Raw genomic sequence first — 20,696 nt, 5'->3', positions numbered from 1 at the left:
GGTAATAATTGTTAATTCTGAGTGGGAATCACGACTTTTCAGACAAGGGAGTTGCTCCTTTTGTCAAGACCAGGGGTGCTATAGAAATAAACAGAATCTTCGAAACCCTAATCAAGTATTCCCAGACCTGAGTTTCTGGCATATTCACCTTGCTAAAATAACGTTTATTACCCTGGCGAAGGTATAGCAGAGCATCATCAATCGTGGTCACTGTCCGTGGATGGTTCACGAGTTGGTCAGTGCTTTTCAGGATTGGTCCGCTGGCAGGCTTCACCAACACGTGGCTGTCATGGGCCGTGTTGTTTCATAAGGCCGATCCTTGCTCAACTCTAGAACTCGGCCACCAGATAAGATGAAGATGTCCATTCGTGAAACCTTTCAAGTCCTCGTACTATCGAGGGCTAACACAGCCGCTGACGAAGGTGATCCTTTTCTTGGGTCAGGTATCCACTTGACTATTCAACAGCTGGACCATTCAGGTCAATCCATTCTACGGTCAACGATCCCTTGCGAACGATCGTCGTTGGCAGAAAACCTTCCTGATAAGCTCTTCATTGGAGTCTGACACCCCAAGATGCATGTTGACGGGGATTTTCTCGCCATCTTCGCTGATACCGTTACCGTTAACCAAACTGAACATCGATGGCTTAAAACGTTCCTGATTTACCTCTTGATCGTACCCTGTAATCTCGTCAGATTCATGTCCGCTCCGCCCGACCTGTCTGTGCTCCATCATCAGTGCGACACCACGACAGGGTTAGGAGCACAGATTAACAGCGTTCCTCGTCTGAGCAATCAAAATAGACCAGAGCCCTAGCTCGTTGTGACTCGAGCTCGGACAATGAATCACAAATTAGAAACCCGAAACATCGGAGCCAGCGGGCTCGAAAACAAGTTTGCTGAGGTGCCGTGACCCTTGTCAACATCGGCATTCGTATCTTCACTTCAAGGGTTATCGGCGTGTTCCTGTTGGTCCAGCATCAGGAGACTCGCAATGGCATCCCAGTCCCAGAGTTGCGGGAATCTGCGCCCAGCCGTCCAGTAATCACCCGTCACCCGATGCTCCCGAGATATGTCTCCGCATTGTTGCCGTTTGCTGTCATCTGCATTTCTATTGCAGAAGGGAGCCCGCAGAGTGGAAGCAAAAAGCTGTTGGTACCCAGACGAGTGAGCATTGATGGCCCGGTGGTTTTCCTAGATCCCAGTCAGGGCCAATCGCTTGATCAAGCCACAGCGCTTCTTGACAGCCAAAGGAGAGAAAAAAAACTCCGTCAGAGCTCCTGTCTGACTGCATGATGCAGGTACAGTATATGCACGGGACTCAACGTTCATACTCCTCATGCGCCGACCGTTGGTAGGATAGTGATGTATGTTCGGTCAACTCTTTCAGCAATGTCGATCATTGACTCGCTGGGATCTTGTACAGAGCCATCGTGATAAGAAAACTATATACTACAGTAGCGCTGAACAGGCGCATTAAGCACCGTCTAGGCTTGGTCGCTGTCTTGCCCTCTTGGTTACACTATGATGACTTCATAATACATTCAAGACATGTAGATGAGATTGCAGGATCTCAGGTGCTCAAACTACCGAATGCACCAATCCTTGAGACAGCGTCCTGCAGCCAACTAAACGTCCTGTATGAAGCCCTCGTACATCCTGTGTCTATCGCGTACGACATCGATTGACCACCACTAAGCAGTCCAGCCAATTCAGCCAGCCCAGCCACGCAATTCTACCTGCTCCGCCAAGGCACATTTAAATCCAGGCGACGATTGATAGACACAGGCGGCTTATGCATGCATCGAAGACAGTTGACGAAAGAAACAAGCTGCAGATGCTAAAATAACCAACATTTTTACAAGGTGACGGGGATACAGGTATTGCGAGTATTTGGTTCGGCAACCCCACGTTCGATAGGCGCATCTTCGGTCCTTCGAGACCTGTCTTTCAACGCCTATCGCAACAGCTCTTTCGACACTACAGGTGAAGAGATGGACTAGTCGCAGGTGTGGCTAACTCGAGACACCACGAACGGCATGCATATAAGCTACTCTCTAGTCGTCTACCGTCATCGTGCGGTTTAACTTGCCGCACCACAGACTAGCCCCCCTTTCAACGTGCACCTCCCAGCTGAATAGCGAGTGGCGCTTATCAGAGAGCAGTAGCTCTGCGGAAAGCTTAGCATCCGCTCCAAGCGTTCCTAACTACGCGGCCGACGAGCTATATGGTGTGTCTCAGACTAGCAATCTTGGCCTCTGTGAGTCTCCTTTTCCGGAGTGAGGATGGAAGGGAGTGTAGCATCCTGATTTGACAACTATTCGGGAACCAACCCCTCTTTTCGACTTACGTCTAGGACATGTTAAGGGGACTGAGTAGTATTCATGAGCGTGCTGTGTATAGAAGGTTATGGAGACGAGCGAACTGGAGCTCACCGATCGAAGTGAGGACCACACTTGCCCCGGATCCAAGACCAGGTCAAGCGGATGCGGGAACTCCCGCGCCTCCGCCGTATCTTCGGGACCAACCCCTTACTCTACCGGGACCATCAACCGATCGACATCTGGTCCCCACCCACCGTTCACCCCTTCCACCGTGATCGTGTTGCTGCTACCGCTGTTGAGCTTCACATTCAATACGCTGCTCGCAGGGTCTGCTCCATTCGGCAAGAACGCCAACCTCGTTTTCTGTCCGCCGTTGACAGTGACGTCTGCATATCTCGGTTTGCTATCTCCATTCATGAACTTTACCCTGATGGTAGTCAACACGTCCTTGTTGCTCTTGACTCCGCTAATGGTCAGCTTCCCCTGGTCGCTTCCGCCGATGTACCCGGCCGCCTTGGAGCCCGAACAGCCGCTGCAGCTCACGTCTTTGGCCGCAGCCGCGTAGGTTCCCTTCTCGCCCTCGTAGCTGCCTTCTTCCGGAGGGCCAGACCAGGCTCCGCCGACGTTTGGCACCCAGCTCACGTAGTTCTTCATGGTGACGCTTGTGCCGTCGATCTTGAGCGGTAGCCAAACGAACGTGCTGGCGATCAGGTTCTTGGATACCCATCGATCGCCCATATACATTACGTTTCCGTTGCCGTAGTCAAGCACGTAATGCGTCTGAGATGAATATGTGTTTGACCCTTTGTCTGCGAAGGTTGCCCATGAGCTCCAGCCCGAGCTCAGGGAAGTCGAGGTGCTGTAGACGTTGTCGTTAGGATCCCAGCCTGTTAGCTTGGAGCCGAACATATAGTATCGTCCGTTGTATTTGAGCATGGCAGGGGCTTCTATGTGGTCCTTCCACAGGTATGTGGAGGATGTTCCAGAAATATCAGTGTAGTCAGCCGTCAATTTGTTAATACGCAGACCGTTTTCACGCTGAAGCCAGTGGTCAGTGGGTGTAGTGCAAGACGTTTGGATGTGAAGGTCATACATCTTCGGTCAAGAGGTATCCCGTTCCATCGTCATCTTTGAAGAGGCCCATATCGCGACTTTGGTAGCCCAACGGTCTGAAACTCCGCAAGTACGCTGTGATATACACCCCTTTTAGTAGCGTCCCTTAAGAGCGCTTCGAGAAACGGGTCTCGCTTACTATACTTTCCACAAACGCTATCGCCAGTAGCGACACCGACCTTTGCATCGCCGTAGTTGCTACTGTCTGCATGAAACCAAAGCACATATTTACCAGTCTTATCATTGAACAAGACCTTAGGCCTCTCAACAATGCGGTTTGGCCCCAGGTCGCCACTACTAGTTCGCGAAAGCAGGGCGCCGACGTACTTCCATTGTACGAGATCAGTGCTCGCATAGCAGTTGACGTTCTGGAATGCAGAGCCTCCTGTCTTGTCCTCCCCAATGAGATAGAATGTGCCGTTGACGCGGGTCACGCCTGCGCCATGTGCTTGGATATGTTCGCCGTTGTCCTGGAATCCCCTTAGAAGCTAGTATTATCAGCAGAATTAGACTAGTTCAGTAGACATACGGCTGTCCATGTACCTCCGGGTACTATCTGAAGACTGCCTAGAGCAGGCGTGATAGCGCATGCTAGAAACGCCAATAATGATATGTGCCGAAGTAGGGATAGCATCGTCGCCAACTTTCAGATGAAAAGAGGTAAAATTGACAGGGTAGGCCGCAAGGGTCGACTCAGAGGCAAGTTACTACTATCCATGATTTATATAACCATATGTGGGGATACTTAAGGTGTTCCCTCGCGGGGAGAAGATCGCGGGTATTCAGCCGTTTAAATGACCTGATATTACCATCCGGTAGGGGTTTCCGCATAATCCGTAGTCTCTTTCCGTTGTATAGATCTCGGCTTGTAACCGAAAATGGAAGACAGGTTTCGCTAGTTAATGCACCTCAATTGCTTTGAGTATTCGGAATTGAAGTCCTCGATTCCCCACGTATAATATAAGACAACTTGTAGGAGACCGTCTACGGTAACTACTGTAATGGACAAAACTGGGCTCCTAGAATGACATGAACTAACTCGTGCTTAGACACAGTACAAGAACATCCCAAATCATTAACTCAAGATAGGAAATTCAGAGATATTGGAACCAGTTATATAGCGCGCGAAACTAGGAATTGCAAGTCTGATTGAGTCTGTCAAGAACTAATACGTAATGCCTCTCACTATCCAAGGAGTTAAAAGATATAATTTAACTTCCAAGTATAAAGACATAATTAATTGTCTTCCGAATTCTCAATCCAAACCTACTCAGCCATAGTTGCTGTTAACAGGTTGACAGACTAAACTTGAAATCTAAGCTCGATAACCCACATCGCTCGAAGGCTGTCAAGTCAAAAATGTATCTCCTTCCGTCAGCGACTGAGTTTGATGGACGCGATGTTATAGTTGCTATTGGGTTGAACACTTCACCTCCTGAGTCTATTGCGTCCTCTTTTTCAGATAGAAATGTCTTTTCGCCTATTCCACAAGATCTTGTCTCTCTATCCAGTGTCAGTGTTCCTACAGGGTGGCCCCGTTCAAGAGAGGTCTGCCTATCGTGAAAGGGGAGCAAGCCGCAACTGCTAGCTTCAGCCACTGTCAAAGCCGCATGTAATCATCAATGGACGACTCGTTCATGCTGCCACACCTTTAAGGGCTCAAAAGGGCAAGACCTTTTTCTTCAACTTATCCCACAAAGTTTTCTCAAGCCCATCTCCTTCTGTTACCTTTCTCTCCATATTGAACTTGAACGACTTGGACAACTGGACAGAAACAGCTTCAGGCCGGCCAACATCATGCCTCGCCGCCAGAGGGACCCTGATGACGACGACGGTGACGATGGAGTCAATGGACCACCGTCGACCAGAACCCGTCGCGTCCGCCTGGACACTCATGCCGAGGGTGGAGCAGACGATTCAAATCAGGATGCAACAGCCGAGACTGGCGAGGGTCCTACAAGCGCTCCTCCCATGAATGGTAACGTATCCGAACGCGCCCACGAGCTGGGGCAGATGTTAAACATGGTGTCACCTCGCCAATCTTCTCAGAATACCAATCGTGTTTTGCGTGCTCCTCGACCACAGCAGATGGTGAACGGCCTTGGGTCTTCTCCTCAGGCGCGTCAGGATACCAACGGTTTTGTGCCGGCCAGTCGACCACAGCAGTTGGTAAACGGCGTCGCACTTCCCCAGCTGCGTGAGGATACCAACGGTTCGCTGCCCGCGCGTCGACCACGCCAACTGGTCAACGGCACCGCACTATTCCTCCGGCCGCGTCGAAATTTCAACAATATTCTGCGTCCTCCTCGATCGCAGCGGATGGTAAACGGTATTCACTCATCTCCTCTGCCTCGAAATACTTTGTTGCTTCCTCCTGGATCAGAGCAGATGGTCAACGGCGGGTTGCCTTCCCCTCGACCACAGCAAATGGTCAACGGAATCTCATCACCTCCTCTACTGCGCCAGAATATCAACGGTTTCCTGCCTGTTATGCAGCCACAGCAGGGAGAGCAACCTGTTGCTCCGATGCTCCCAGGACCCGACAGTGCTTTGCCTCCTCTTCAATCTCAGCCGATGGTCAACGGCAATATGGGTCCTCCACAACCACTCACAAACGGCAACAACCCATTGCGCCGCCCTCAGCAGCGGCAAGCGGTCAACGGCAGATCATCTGCTTTTCTACCACAACAGATGGGTAACGTCCCGTTGCCTCCCGGTCCTCCGAGCCAGAACGACATCAATGTCCTGATGACTCCTGAACTGCATCTCAACGTTCATAACCTACGCACTCCTCAAGTCAGCTTGCTCCCCAGAGGACCCAGCCCGCCTCCTGGTCGCGGTCCCCTTCCCCAACCATTGCACAGCCGACAACCTGCACGATCGCTCTGGAGAATCGAGCGGATTCCTCCCAGAGAGCATATTCGGATTGAAACGCAGCTGAGACAAGAGATACTCTATATTGACAACATTGAAGGATACTTCTGGTATTGGCCCAGGGCCATGGGACCGCATCCACACTTCAACGACCTCAGAAACAGTCTTGAAGAGCTTGAAGTTTCCGAACAGTAAGAAGAAAAGGGACAAAGACAAAACTGGGGGCTTACTTGCTAACATACTCCCAAAAGGTCTGCAAATGTTCTTGAACAGTTGGCGCCATGGGGCCAGGCTTGCTCGTAAGTAGTGATCCTCTGACATGTATTTCCCCGAGGATGTCCCTATTGTGTTTGACAAAGACAGGGTGCTAAGCAACGGGGGCTAATCTAATGACAGAATGTTTTTCAATGCCGATTTCGAATCTCTCCAGGTCGCCGCAGCCTTCTTCTGGTGGCAACACGTCTGGTTTCACACAGGCAAGTGCCTTATTGCCGAGGGCAACAGATTCGAGACGTTCCATCATGACTCTCGACTGTACTTCCGCACCATTCTGTCATCCGGCAGTCGACAGCAGATCAGCCACATGCGTGAGCAGCAGGCTCTCAGCATGTTCGATACCGTCGCAGACGCCATCTGGAGCACGTCTACTGAAGGTGAGCGAACTTGACAGCTGAACAAATTAATGAAGTACATTCTGACACAATTAAGTACAACGACTGCAGTTTCTCAGCTGCATGGACGAGTATTGCGCTCTTGTCTACAGAGAGCAGATGATTGTCAAGAATGGAAGGGTTCCCAACTCTAACGAGTATCATCGCCTTCGAGTGGACAACGGACACGTGAAGATCCTGATTGAGGTGTTGCGGTAAGCTGTTCCATTGATCTTGCAAAGTAACAATGCAAAAGCTCATATCGATAGGATTGTCATGGCCTTGCCTATTAACCCTGCGGTATCAACCTCTGCCGAGTGGGAGGTGATCTTGAACAGCCTGGGCATGGCCATGTCCTAGTACGTGCTTCGGGTCAATCCAATCTCTTGTTATAGATGCTAACTTGTATGCTAGCATGCGAGATCTTTACTTCTTGAAGCGAGACCTGGTATTTAACCCATTTGTACAGTCATTCATAAGCGATCACACGTACTCACTCGATTTTAGGATGCCAACGTATGGACTTGCAATGCTGTCATGATCAAATACAGAGAGACTGGCGAGGGCATGGATGAGAGCGTCAAGCGCGTCGTCGAGGATATTAGCCAGTCAATGGCCACGATCAATCGAGCGGGATTACAGCTACATGCGCGTCTTGTGCACAACGCAGCCATGGCTGCCCACTTGAGTAGGGTCCTCGACAGCTTGCGTATGATGCTCAGTGGATACTGGCTTTGGTGGTAAGTAACTGATGGAGGACGGGTTTACGAGATTTCCTGTTGCTGAGCTGACGGCTTCTCAAACAGCACAATAGCGCCGTTGAATGCAATCCAGGAGAAGTATAGACTGGACAATGGAGATGTGGAGATACCCTTGGCGATGGATGAGGAAGACGAGGACTCGGAGGAAGAGGATTCGCAGGACGGCGACCAGCAGGATGGTGACTGGCAGGAGGACGACCAGTAGGAGAAGAACTCGCGCGAAGAGCGTCAAGACAGGATTTCAGCCATGGAAACCAGCAGGACATACTTGCGATAAGCATGCGTTGCTTTGGCCCGCTGCGTTTCCATTTGGCAGGGATATTGCTGGATAGATCTCTGATTTGGGGGTTTCTCTCTCTTTTTCTTTCTCTCTGAATAGGTAGGTGGTTCGTTTTGATGGAAGTGAGCTCTGAGCTTCAGCTGAAATTTGTCCGCGGAGCATTTATGAGAGTCAGCGTCGTTGTTACACGCTGTACCAGACTCTCATAAAGCTTGGGCGCTCTTTCCGCTACACACTTTCAACTTTTTATAGTTTTCGGTCAAAAGCTCGCTCGGATAACCTTGAGTCTAATTGATTTCCTCTGTCAACATCTTCAAGTTTTTTTCCTGCTCTCGGAGCCCACGGGAACTGAGATAAGCTGACCGGTCAGGCCGCTGAGTCCGTAAAGTTCGTAGGGAGCTTCTTAAGGCATGTAGCCAATCTCTGGGCTTGTACCACCCAAAGTTACATTATTCTATTTTCGTGAAAGCCTACAATGCTCCTATCCCGTACCCGCAAATGTACGACGTCCTGATGCATTCATTGCCTTATATAATACAGATCCCGCCTTCTTTACTGAACACTCAGACGGACGTCTCATCCTTTTTAACATCCGCAGAGCGGGCCGAGGTCTCGCCGGCCTCCTTCTCTACGTCCCTCTCCACCATTGTCTTCTCCTCGTCTGTTCCCGATGGCCCTCCTTCAACCTCGTGGTCGAAGAAACCATCGCCATTGGCAGCTTGAGCCGCAGCCTCCCTTTCTTGTTCCTTCTGCGCCCTGGCCTGTGCTTTCGCTCTCTTCTTGTCGTTCTTCTCCTGCTCTGCTCGCATTTGGCGAATCACCCTGCTCTTCGACCGGATCTTCTCACCATATCGGTAAAAGACGAAGGGAATGGGCACGAGGCAGACCTCCAACAGGCCAAGCAGTGTGCCTGCCCACTGGGGCGTCAACTTCGCATACATGCTCGGTCCGGCCAGCGGCAAGGTCCCGCCGAAGAAGGATCTCATGACAGCGTTACCGGCAAGTGCAGACGCCGCATAGTATCCATAGGCTCCTGCCAGATAGTTTGAGCCGTAGATGAAGGACAATGTATTCTGAATGCATCAGTCAGCAACTCTTTCGCAGGATGGCAAGTGCCGGAAAGAAACTCACCCCAGCGCCAAATGGGATGCCAAAAATGATGGGAATCGACCAGTGAATGGTCGTCGGGAGGCACGTCCAGGAGAAGACGAGCTGGCCGATGGGAGTCAGAACAGCGCCGATGCTCATAACACTGGCTGACGCTTCTGGTCGCACACGCCCGGTTGCTGGGTCTTTGGGATGCGAGTTGATCAGTCGTCGCAGAAGGGGCTCAGCGAATATAGCGAGCATGGTTCCAATTCCAATGCCCACGAAAGCGAGACCCGAAATGCCTGGCCCCCACCCTCTGTGCTGAGAGAAGACGATCGGATATGCAACGAAGCAGAGATACCTGAATAACAAGTTAGCACGACAACAAGCTGATTTCTTTTATTTAGTATCCTCACAAGATGCCATAGATCAAGGAAATCCTGTTCGAATCTGTCAGCATGTGCAAACATCATATTGATCGAAAGAAGTCTCACCAGATGTTGAAGAACCACAAGATCGGCTCCGTGAAGCTCAATATGAAGGGGCGGCTCAGGTTGATCTTTAGCAGATTCAGCGTCGACACCTTCTGATCGTAGCTGCACCACCACCGATCATCATCAGTCTCCTTTCTCCGCTTAGCCGCCATCCGCTGTAATATCGTTGGGGCGTACGTCTCCTTCACGGTCGCTAACAGGAAAATAGAAACACCGGCGATGATCATAACCAGCCAGTTGTCCCATCGCCAGCCAAGATACTGGTAGACGAAACCGCCGATGAGAGGGCCAGTGACCGGACCGTTCAGTGGTGCAATACTCCAAAGAGACATGCACAAAGCGCGGTACTCGTCGTCAGAAATGTCTACAATTGTGCCAGGCGAATTGGAAACCATTGCAGCCCCGAACACAGCGCTAATTGTTGGTTAGGAAAGACTTCGATCTAGTGTTATCAAGACCTGAAACTCACCCGAAGAATCGCACAACCAAAATCTCCGTGAGAGAGGTAGCTAGGGCGGTTGGGAGGATCAACAACATGAAGATCGTTTGACACACGAGAAACACGTTCCTTCGTCCGTACAGTTCACTCATCGGTGCCACAACTAGACTTCCGCAAGCAAGACCTAGCAGATATGTCGTGATACCTAGAGTCGCAACGGTCTGGCTTGGCTCATTGAAGGCTATCATAAGACCGGGAATTGATGCCGTGTAACTCGTGCTATACAACACAACCACCCAAGTCGAGAACGACACACAAAAGATAATCCATCCTCGGTACCAAATAGGCCAGTTTTTGGGGTTGTTTGGATCATCTGGTTCAAACACGACCTCGAAGTCTGGTTGCCTCGACGCGGAGCTTGTGATGCTTGTAGCACCGGTACGAGTCCGCGATATGGGTTCTCGTGCGGCACGTTCAAAAGGTGTCTCCTGATCCGGAGTCAATGCTCTTTCCAGTGCCTCATACGGATCTGAGTCATTGGAGTGAGTTGATATCCGCCGGCTGTGCCGACTTCCCCGACTGTGAGACTTTCCCAGAGATGGACGATGAGGAGCTTCATGCTCGGCCTCGATCTCTTTGTCAACTACAGGGCTTTCTATGTCCTCATTGCGGTACGCATCCTTTTCGGGGTCGTGAGACTCGGCCATGGCTCCCAGCTCCCGTTGTTGTGCTTTTCAGGAGCGGGATCGGAGCCGGCTTGGCGCTCCAATTGATGACGGTAGAGCGTTCCCTCCCGCCGACAGAGGTTCAAACACACACGAAGGGACGGCGTGCAAGACAACTAAATAGAGCACACGAAGTCGGCGTAACGGAGACCTGGTCTAGCTGGACTCTTGGCTTGCATACACAGTCAAGAGTGGGAAGGGGGAAGACTAGAAAAACAGATTTGCGCCATGATAAACGCCGATACTGGGTTATTAACGGCGAAACGGGCAGGCGGGTCCAACTTGCCGAACATAACGCGGGCCTAGCCTGGACATAAGTGGATATATCGGCCGACGTTGAAAGGGACCCCAAATGCTATCTGCTTCCTTATCACACACACAAACACACACACAACACAGTGACTCAATTGAGTGAGTGGATTAGCGGATCGGAAACCTTGCCTGCTCTCTCTGCACAAAACCAGCAGCTGGGGCTTTGCCTTGCAGCTAGCCTGCATATGATGCGCACACTTGCACATATCATGCCCCAGATGGCGTGCGCTTCCGAGCCGGCTTGGCAAATCCGAATGGAGAGCCTCCACCCTCCCTACCTAAATTCTGGGAGCTACTCAGCCCAAAACATAACAGTCGGGCACGATGAGAATGTCAGGACAACGTGTCATTCAAGCCACTTTCTTGGGTGTTTAGATGCCTATGACATCTGAAGGCATATTTGAGGGAAGGCTACATCGAGGTGATTACAAAGCAAAGTCACCAGTCGCCCTATCGCATGTTTTAAGGGGGTGATAGGCGGTTGGTTGGTGGGGGAGTAGCGGGTGGTTGGTTGCCAGACGATCCTGTGCCCAAGGGTGGAGAAGGCCAGTACGGCGCGGCAGAATAGAAGTGGGTGCCGAGGTCGTCGACGGCGCAACGGCATATCGGGTCTTGGCCGCCCTGCATCCGGGGCAAAACTACGCAACCTCGACCTGGAAAGAGACCTCCAATGCGGTGATATAACGCGCCGCCGTGGGATTTGCCTTGGCTGCTAGGTACGTAAAAGAGAGCTTAATTCTCACCCACAGTAGTCCTGTGACGACACACATCGGCAGCTGGATGGCGTGCGAACGACCGGCGGTGTGCTGTGTGCAGCGGGGTTTCCGTCACCCACATACACTCGTTTGAGGGTCTGGAAACGGTAATCTTTCCGCTCTGTGCGTAAGCTGATCGACAGCCCGGCCAATGTTCGGCTCCGAAAGGCTTGTATCGGGTCGGATGAGGTTCCGCACTCTCAACACTCGCATAGATGTTTCCAAGGCTGATTTTAGCTGGAAATCTGTCGCGAGATATAGTTGATCCTGCTGACCACGTGGAGTTTCATCGGACCTTTTGGAAAGCGAATTCGCTTTCCTTGATTCTCCTTAATGTGTGATACCCTCTTATATGAGCCAGCTAGGAGTGTTCAACCATCAAGTCTCTTCGGAAAACTTACCATTCAGGTGCTTGCAGATTTAAAGTCAATTCAATGCGGCGAAATAGGCTACTTCCTGAAACAATCCACAAGACATGAATTAACCAAAGGTCGCCGGGCTTTTGAGCACAGTTTTGGGCATCTCAAGGGAAGCCTCTCAGGAAGTAGGCCTCGGCCAGTGATGACTTCTTGTACTCAATTTCTAACGGTCCTTGCGATGCCGAATTCAGTGGTTTACCGGGTGGGTTTGCGTGTAGCTTCGCAACCATAACGATGACTAGCCAAGATCATGGTCTGGACCGCCGAAGGCTCGAGAGTGCGCACTTCGTAAAAGATGTTGACGATATGAACATTGACCCTTTTTAAAGTTTCGTGTTTCGCGGCATAGCATCAACGAGGCATGCCAACTCTTTGAGGTTGTTGAACTCTTGATCCCTCAGAAAGGCGCATTGACAACTCGTGTATCGAAAGTTAGCAAGTAGAGTTTCGAAGAGACGAAGGTAACCGTATTTGGCGATGCTGAAAATGTATGAAGGAACGAGCTTGTGCGGTTCGCGACTTGTAGTCGCAGGAGCATTGAGCGGAATCATGGAATGAAAACCGGGGGCAAGCCTGCCCTCCGTGAGTACGGCCGACGGTGAGACGTTGTAGGCTCCGCGTCCATGAAGCCGACGGTGCAGGTTGCCGGTAGGCATATGCCCGGGCCGAAGCTCAGTGGTGAATGATTCAACCTGTCGGAGACCGTTGTCAATAGTTGTCCGCGCCTCTTCTGGGAAGCGCCTGCAGAACAAGACTGCCGCAAAGCCTACATCTGCGAGTTGACGGTCTAGCAGGTCTTTTCCCACGTGCGGTCACAGATCCGCTGCACGTGTTGAGAGTAGTAGAGACCAAGCCAGCGCCATTGGAGAATGCGCATGTGCTAAGCACGATGGCAAAATGCGCATCCAGACTGCTGGAAATCGAGATCATTTCCGTGGATGGAGCCATGCACTAGGTCGCAATTCGACTTTCTGGGGGGATCAGGCGCTATCGACAAATAGTGCGCGGGATACTGGGTTTAGTAGGACCGATCTTGGCAGGCCGGCGGCACAGTTCAGAGCTGAGGAATCTGACTGCCAGCGTCTAGTGTACTAGAGATACGCTGTGGCTGAAGTAGCATGAGGATGCATCGTCTCCTAACGTTACTTTGGTTCACCTACGATCAAAGTCTTTCCGTCAATGAGGCCATTGGTAGCACTCGAGATGCGGGGACGAAGACCCCTTCCCTTCTGCATCGTCCATCCGGCTCGCTCCTGCATTGACCTGGCTCATGCGATGCCGCTGTCAGAGTTCGGTCCGGTACGGGGTAGCACCTTGCATTACCTAAAAGACAGTGGACGAACGACGGGTGAATTGGATGGATTGGGTTGCTCGCATTCCAGGTTCAAGGTTAAACAGGGTCGGGAATTTAGCTGACTGGTTCGCATCTGACCCTGGCTCGCCTGGTTCTCGCCTGAGCAGCGTATAGCTAGGGGTTCACCGTGCCGCCCTGCCGATGAGGACAGGAGGCACAGGAAGGGCAAGGGAGGATTTCTCCAGAGGGGTCTAGACGGCAGAATAGACCCTCGAGAATGGATGGAAACCGCTTCGGAAGCACCAGCTCCCCCTGGCAGGTGGGCCCCCTCAAGCTTAGGGACCCTGGCCTACTTTAAACATCCTTAGAGCGTTCGTATTTGCTGCTGGTTGGGGTTTCTGGCAATCTGGCATTAGTTCTAGACGACTTAAATCGTGGGCATCTTTCCTTTCTGAGGACGGGCCACTCAGCTTCAGCTAACAGATACGCCCTGATGGTTAGGAGTCATTCGCTGCCGCGGGACAGAGTGGCCACCTCGTTCATTTCGTCGGCCCTGATGAGACAGCATCTGGCGGCACAGTCTCAGAGGCTGTCGTTCGTCGGTCGAATTGCCGGGGGCGGCGGGCGTCAGGTTCGGTGCTGGCTGGTTGGTTCGCTGGTGGACTGGAGGGATGGCACTGTAGGTACATACGGTAAGGTAGTTAATTATTATCGACCTTAATATCCTACTTGCCCTTGTGAGACAAAAGCCTTGACTGCCAAGACCCCATTACAGCCGTAGTAGCATCAGACGCTGCTTGGCGTTTTCGATAGTCTTTGCTGGCCTTTTCGTTACTTCCCTCACCCATTCATTCATCATGCTCTGCTACGGGTACGGCAGGTGCCTTCTGTCTGTCTGGGTGGCCCCTTCCCTTGTCCAGTCCCGTCGCTACTGCTCCTTGAAGAGCCAAAAAGTGACAAGAGCTTAGACAACTACCTACCATAAGCTTTGCCGCCATGCTGGTCAACTCCATATTCTAGCCATCCCTTCGCATTGCCATTTTGCACCTCTTTTCTCCTTGTCCTTTCGCAATTTATTCTCTGTATACCTTATTTACTTACTGTCAGAAGGGGTGGAACGCATTAGCCGCATAGAGAGAATTTACTGGCAATGGTCATGCAATAGCCGTGGTTGTCAGACGTCTCGAGCAAAACCTCCCCTCCTCGGCGTCGTGCAAGGCCAGCGCACGCGACCACCGACTCCCTCGGCCTAGGCCGACTGCCAGTCGCGGTCCCAGGCGACGACACAAGCCGTGACCACCTGAGCTCGGCCGCCAGCAGTCGCAATGTTGCGTTTTAGGAGATACCGTCTCTTTGTCATCTGCTCCGTCGTCATCCTCTTCCTGCTCTATAGGGTCTCCCAGAACTCAGCATGGGACGCCCCAGCTCTATATGGGCCCCAACCGCAGTCGCAGCCAAAGCCAAACCCAGATTATCAACGGGTTGAAAAGCCCGAGAAGGTTGACAAGCCAGAGAAACCGGCGCCGGAGCCCGAAGCTGTCGAAGAAGATGCAGCCCCTCCCGCACCACCAATTCCCAAGCCGGTAAAAGAGCAGACTGTCAAGATACCAGACTTGAAGACGAGCCTCGAAGTTAAGGGAAGCTTCGGCTTGCCAACGCCCACCAAGAAGCCCGCAGCTGGCGCCGTTGAGACCTCCGAGGCCGAGCTCACTACGCCAGTGATCATCGATATCCCTGATCGAGTGCCAGGAAAGGTGGATGACATATATGGCAGCAAGGATGACGAGGAGCTGCACATCCAGAAGCCCCCTGGGGCATACCAGGGCCAGTCCATTGCGGCGGAGACTACAATACATTGGAAGAAGGTCCCAGAGCACTTCCCAGTTGCGGAGGAGTCCATCATCCCGCTTCCCACTGGAAAGCCCAAGCCTATACCTTCTGTCCAGTACAAGTTTGCCGAGGAGTCTTCTGTCGCCAAGGAAAAGCGGGAGACTCGACTGGCGCAGGTCAAGGCTGCCATGAAACGTGCCTGGTCTGGATACTGGACATATGCGAAGGGCCACGACGAGCTCATGCCCATCACAAAGATTGCTCGAGATCCATTCTGTGGTTGGGCAGCTACACTAGTTGACTCTCTGGACACTTTGTGGATCATGGAGATGAAGGAAGAATTCGAGGCCGCCTATGTTGCTTTGAGCGATATCGATTTCACCACTACACCTTTCCGTCAGGACATCCCTGTATTCGAGACTATTATTCGATATCTGGGTGGTTTGATCGCCGCTTACGACGTGACTGGCGGGAAAGAAGGCAAACATCCGAATCTTTTGAAGAAGGCGGAAGAGCTTGCAGAGATCCTCATGGGCGTATTTGATACACCGAACCGCATGCCCATTTTGTACTACAATTGGAAGCCAGCATATGCCTCTCAACCGCAACGTGCATCTACGAGCGTAAGCGTTGCGGAGCTCGGATCCATGTCTATGGAGTTCACGAGACTAGCGCAGCTGACCGGGGAAAACAAGTATTATGATGCAATTGCGCGCATCACCGATGCGTTCTACGAGTGGCAGAACAGGCCGGATGGCACAACTCTGCCTGGGTTGTTCCCCCAGCAGATCGATGCATCTGGATGTAATCGAACTGCCCCGGCATTCGATCCGCTTGCCATAAGCAGCGATGCTGTAAGGGAAAATGCCGCGGAAGCACTCACGACAGAGCCACAAGGATACACCCCCGCTGGCCAGATTGCAGATGCGGATCTGGAGTTCCAAGTGAAAGAAGGTGAAGATGGGGGCCCTGCTAAAGGCGAGTTTAAGAAGATCGGAAAGAGAGCCGATGAAAGTGATCTCGGTGCGCCTGTGGAAACAAAGAGTACCTCAACGGCTGCAAGCTCAGTCGAAACTGTTCCTGAAGCTCCAAGACCGGGCAGCTTCCGTGGCGACGGTTTGACACCCAAAGGTGCCAACGGTCTTCCGGCAGGTTGGGACTGCGTGCCGCAAAACCTGACGTCTGGCGGTTATGGCTATGACCAGTACAGCATGGGTGGTAGCCAAGACTCAGCTTACGAGTACTTCCCGAAGCAACACCTGCTTTTGGGTGGTCTTGAGCCGAAATATAGGTCGATGCACGAGAAGACTGTCGACGCTGTAAAGAAACACCTTCTTTACCAACCAATGACGAAGGATGATCGGGACATTCTCTTCTCAGGAAAAGTCTATGGTCGAGGCAACTCGGACGCGGATCTTAGTATGGATTTTGAAGTGACCCATTTGACGTGCTTCCTGGGTGGAATGTTTGGCCTTGGAGGCAAGATCTTTGATCGCCCCGAAGATGTCGAGATCGGAAAGAAACTAGCCGATGGCTGTGTATGGGCCTACGAGATGATGCCTACGGGTATTATGCCTGAAACCTCGATGGTTGCACCTTGCCCCAGAGTTGGTAAATGCCATTGGAACGAAACTCGGTATTATGAGCTTCTAGACCCAAGCTATCAGTGGAGACTCCAGCAAATGGAGCAGTGGGAAGACAACATGGAGGACTGGAAGATTGAGAAAGAAAGAGCCCTCGTTCTCGAGGAAGAGAGGCAGCGGGCTTTGGAGGAACAATCAAGGCGGCCTCACAACTTGACTGCAGCCGAGAGACTCGAGAAAGATACAGAAGAACCTAGTCTTCGTGACATCGAGATAATGGCAAGCGATTTGACTGAAGCCGCTAAGGCAAACAAGGCGAAGTCAAGCGCACCTGTTGGAAAGCGGGATGTTGACGACGGCGCGACGAATCCGGCATCAGACTCTGTCTTTGAGAAGGAGAGAAAGAAGGTCGAGCTTCCCGAACCTGATATTAAAGGAGACTGGAATGCCATTGATGAGAAGGTGAAGAAACTTGAGGAGGAGCTGGATATGAACGCAGGTCCCGATCGGGGCTCATATGGCGGCCAGAATGGACAAGTACCTATTTCAGAGGAGCCTATTTACATCCCGCCTGAGCCGATCAAGCCCCTAAGCCATGAAGAATACGTCAAAGGCCGCATTGAAAGAGACAACATACCACCCGGGTTCGTCAGCCTCAATGACCCCCGATACATTCTAAGGTAAACTTGCAATGACGTTGTCCCTGAGATATTTTGCATTTGAAGCTAATGAATTGGATAGACCTGAGGCCATTGAGTCGGTCTGGTACATGTATCGCATCACTGGCGATCCGGAATGGCAAGAGAAGGGCTGGCGCATGTTTACTTCCATCATCAAATGGACAGAGACCGATGTTGGTCACAGCGCTATCGCCAACGTGGCGAAGATCCCAGAGGAGCGTGACAACAACATGGTCGATAATATGGAGAGCTTCTGGCTGGCTGAGACTCTGAAGTATTTCTACCTACTTTACACAACACCTGACGTGATCAGTCTCGATGACTGGGTGCTCAACACCGAGGCGCATCCTTTCAAAAGGCCGACCTGAGAGAGTTGCTGTAAACTTGGATGGTTCCAAATGGCATGAGCAGGCGTTTTGGTGTTCACGGATCCACAGAACGTGGGTGACTTTTGTCAATGATACTGTCATGGGTCCGAGTTGGATAGGAAGACATTGGTTATGATAGCATTTTTGCATTGAACAGTCACAATGATCAATTTTTTGAAAGCCGAAAGTTTGTTGAGTCCTTGTCATTTGTTCCTATGTACCATGTCCTGGCTTCCCAACCATTCTCTGCCCATTTTACCAATTTCGTCCTGAGTATGTCCTCCCATCATCCGCCGCACACTGCCATCATGAGCATCTCATCCAACCTGTGATCAGTCTATGTATAAGTAGTGAGGAATCAAGATGAACACCCGCGCGAGAGAGTGGACAATTCGATCATGGTAGTGGGTTGAGATTAAAACACGGGATCATCTGTCCAAGCCAAGTAGTATAAAAGCAGAAAACAAAACAAACCATCGCAAAAAATGTCTGATTAAACTCCGGTTCCCAGATGCTGCTTGCTTGCTTGCTTGCTCGAAGGAGGGGGATTCTTTTTTGTGCTCTCTCGGTCCGACAGGCAGACAGACAGGCAATAGTCATGTACATGATATCCCCCTTCTTTCTCCACTTTCCGTCTGGTCACACCCAAAAATATACCGCATTTCTCCGTACTCGATCGATCGATGTATCGATCGAGTCAGAGGTTGTTCGTTGCACAGATCCTCTCCCCCTTGGATACCTGACCTGTCCGACCGGTTCGACCATTCTAGATTCCGTTTCCCGTCGTTTGCATGCATGCTGATTTGTTGTTGTCGTTCCAGGTCATGTAGTAGTAGTGTTGTTGTTCTTGTTCTTGTTGTTGTTGTTCTTGTTGTTCTTGTGTCGAGCGTAGTTCTTGTCATCCATCATACATACAATATGCAAACATCTTCATCCTTGTCTTTTTTTTCTTCTTCCCCTCCCCCTCCTCTCGCATCATGATAACAAACCTTGACGACCTCTTAGTCCGCAAGCTGGCTCAGCACGCGGATGCTGAGGATCATGACGAGCAGGCCGATGGTGACGATGATGAGCAGGGTGAAGCTGAACCAGCCCATGACCATGGCGCTGGTGCCCACGCCGCTCTTGACGCTGCCGTTGCCAAAGTCCTGCGCGATGATGCTGGCCGCCACCGACGCCGTGTGCTGCCACAGCACCGACACCAGCACGAAGATGGACGCGATGAAGATGATGGCCAGCGCCACCTGCGACACGGGCCGCGAGGGGAACGGCTTCACCTCGCGGTCGGAGCCCTCGCTGTCCTCCTCCTCGTGCCAGCCCGGGAAGGTGGCGAGCAGCAGGAAGCAGATGAAGGCGAAGATGATTGCGATGATGCTGTTGAAAAGGGTCAGTGAAACTAGTTGGTGCAGGATGGAGATTGGGAGCCATTGAGCCCACTCACATTAGATACGGGAACACAATCATGTCCTTGAACTGGCTCGCTAGCCAGATCAGGTTCAGGGGGTCCTGGTCGACGCTGACTTCGTTGGCCAGGGCAGTAGCATTATTACTACATAGCCAGCTCCCGCCGTCCGGGTTGACGCAGATGCCAAAGTAGCCCACGCGGGCCTGCAGGTGCGCACCGCCAACGATGTTGGAGATGGCCTGGTTCACATTGTAGTCGACCTGCGCCGTGTCCGGTACGGCCGTGTAGTGCTGGTAGTAGAGCGATAGTAGGAATATGTCGGGTATCAGCGGACTGGAGGATGAGCAGCCTGCTAATAGGAGGGCTAAAGAGGACAGGTTAGCAATGCGAACGCAGGATGGATAGTTGAGGGATGAAGTTCGCTCACATAATAGAATGATAGCCACTGCTATCAGGATCATCAACACATGGTGGTACCCTAGGAACGGTATGAACCCTATAATGGATCTTGCAGTTAGCTAAAATGCGTCATGGCATTGTGGAAACGTTTTATCCATGTGCCCTTTGAGACATCCCAACGGTGGTGTTTCCACCGGTCTGGAGATCCCTCGTGGGTGCATGGAGGAGGAATTGAGGAGAGTTAGACGTACGGTACCACCCTATCTGGAATGCAGGAGCCATCGGAGCTGTTCACGACGGCGTCGTCCTTTGACTCGGTATAGAACCGGTCCTCTCTCTCAATGGGCCCAATCCCGTCCTCCGATCGTGCGGAGCGACGGTTTGGGAGGTTTGGCGCCACGCAGCGCAAGCCGGAGTGGAATGCGGTCCAAGCCGTGGAATGGTGGTCGTCGCCGACAATATGGGGGGAAACTCGCTGTCGTGTGGTGGAGAGCAGCCGAGTTGACCCGTGAGACAATTGATCGAGGCCGACTGGAATGTAATCTGTCTGTATCAGGATCGAAGAGCTGGCGTTGGTTCAAACGAGCGACTGGACGACTCGAGGGAGCTCTTCGTTTGGGATAGTAGACCTGTTCTGAGTTACAGTGCAGCAGTAGTAGACTGGAGTGGAATGGAATGGAATGCGGGATGGGACGCTGCTGGGTCAGTAACGCTCTTGTCTCGCACGAGGTGACTTAATTTGTTTGAGTGTGGAATGTAGAAGTTGTAGATGTATGTGTCAGAGCAGAAAGAGTAGTGTAGTCTCTATCTGCGCGGAGATGGCGGATGTCTGCGTATGCAGATGGTTGAACGGAGTGGCTGGGAGACGGACAGAAGATGGTGTGTGTGTGTGTGTGTGGGAG

General features: G+C 51.8%; 5 protein-coding genes across 5 annotated transcripts; 2 read left to right on the top strand and 3 right to left on the bottom strand.

Moving 5' to 3' along the window:
• Positions 1-2,531: 2,531 nt before the first annotated feature.
• Positions 2,532-4,268, bottom strand: UCRPA7_6493 (putative glycosyl hydrolase family 43 protein; the record flags this gene model as incomplete). The annotated part of the gene is made up of 5 exons (XM_007919031.1): positions 2,532-3,362; positions 3,418-3,512; positions 3,577-3,907; positions 3,967-4,004; positions 4,247-4,268. 5 exons carry the CDS (start codon positions 4,266-4,268, stop codon positions 2,532-2,534), a joined length of 1,317 nt encoding a protein of 438 aa, XP_007917222.1.
• A 2,169-nt stretch (positions 4,269-6,437) lies between these two features.
• On the top strand, positions 6,438-7,927 carry UCRPA7_6492 (putative terpene synthase family protein; the record flags this gene model as incomplete). Its single annotated transcript, XM_007919030.1, has 8 exons — positions 6,438-6,502; positions 6,563-6,610; positions 6,708-6,964; positions 7,020-7,176; positions 7,231-7,320; positions 7,376-7,409; positions 7,469-7,701; positions 7,768-7,927. 8 exons carry the CDS (start codon positions 6,438-6,440, stop codon positions 7,925-7,927), a joined length of 1,044 nt encoding a protein of 347 aa, XP_007917221.1.
• Positions 7,928-8,565: 638 nt separating this feature from the next.
• Positions 8,566-9,917, bottom strand: UCRPA7_6491 (putative major facilitator superfamily transporter protein; the record flags this gene model as incomplete). The annotated part of the gene is made up of 4 exons (XM_007919029.1): positions 8,566-9,075; positions 9,134-9,452; positions 9,508-9,531; positions 9,586-9,917. The coding sequence occupies 4 exons, from the start codon at positions 9,915-9,917 to the stop codon at positions 8,566-8,568; spliced, it is 1,185 nt and encodes a 394-aa protein (XP_007917220.1).
• Positions 9,918-14,854: 4,937 nt separating this feature from the next.
• On the top strand, positions 14,855-17,990 carry UCRPA7_6490 (putative glycoside hydrolase family 47 protein; the record flags this gene model as incomplete). Its single annotated transcript, XM_007919028.1, has 2 exons — positions 14,855-17,622; positions 17,684-17,990. 2 exons carry the CDS (start codon positions 14,855-14,857, stop codon positions 17,988-17,990), a joined length of 3,075 nt encoding a protein of 1,024 aa, XP_007917219.1.
• Positions 17,991-18,991: 1,001 nt separating this feature from the next.
• Positions 18,992-19,856, bottom strand: UCRPA7_6489 (putative membrane fusion mating protein fig1 protein; the record flags this gene model as incomplete). Its single annotated transcript, XM_007919027.1, has 3 exons — positions 18,992-19,364; positions 19,432-19,759; positions 19,823-19,856. The coding sequence occupies 3 exons, from the start codon at positions 19,854-19,856 to the stop codon at positions 18,992-18,994; spliced, it is 735 nt and encodes a 244-aa protein (XP_007917218.1).
• Between the last annotated feature and the right edge of the window lie 840 nt (positions 19,857-20,696).

The sequence above is a fragment of the Phaeoacremonium minimum genome (assembly GCF_000392275.1).
Source record: "Phaeoacremonium minimum UCRPA7 unplaced genomic scaffold PA7_03_scaffold_476, whole genome shotgun sequence".
In the NCBI taxonomy this organism is placed as follows: domain Eukaryota; kingdom Fungi; phylum Ascomycota; class Sordariomycetes; order Togniniales; family Togniniaceae; genus Phaeoacremonium; species Phaeoacremonium minimum.
The sequence above is the reverse complement of the archived record's forward strand: the minus strand, read 5'-3'. Positions and strand labels throughout refer to the sequence as shown.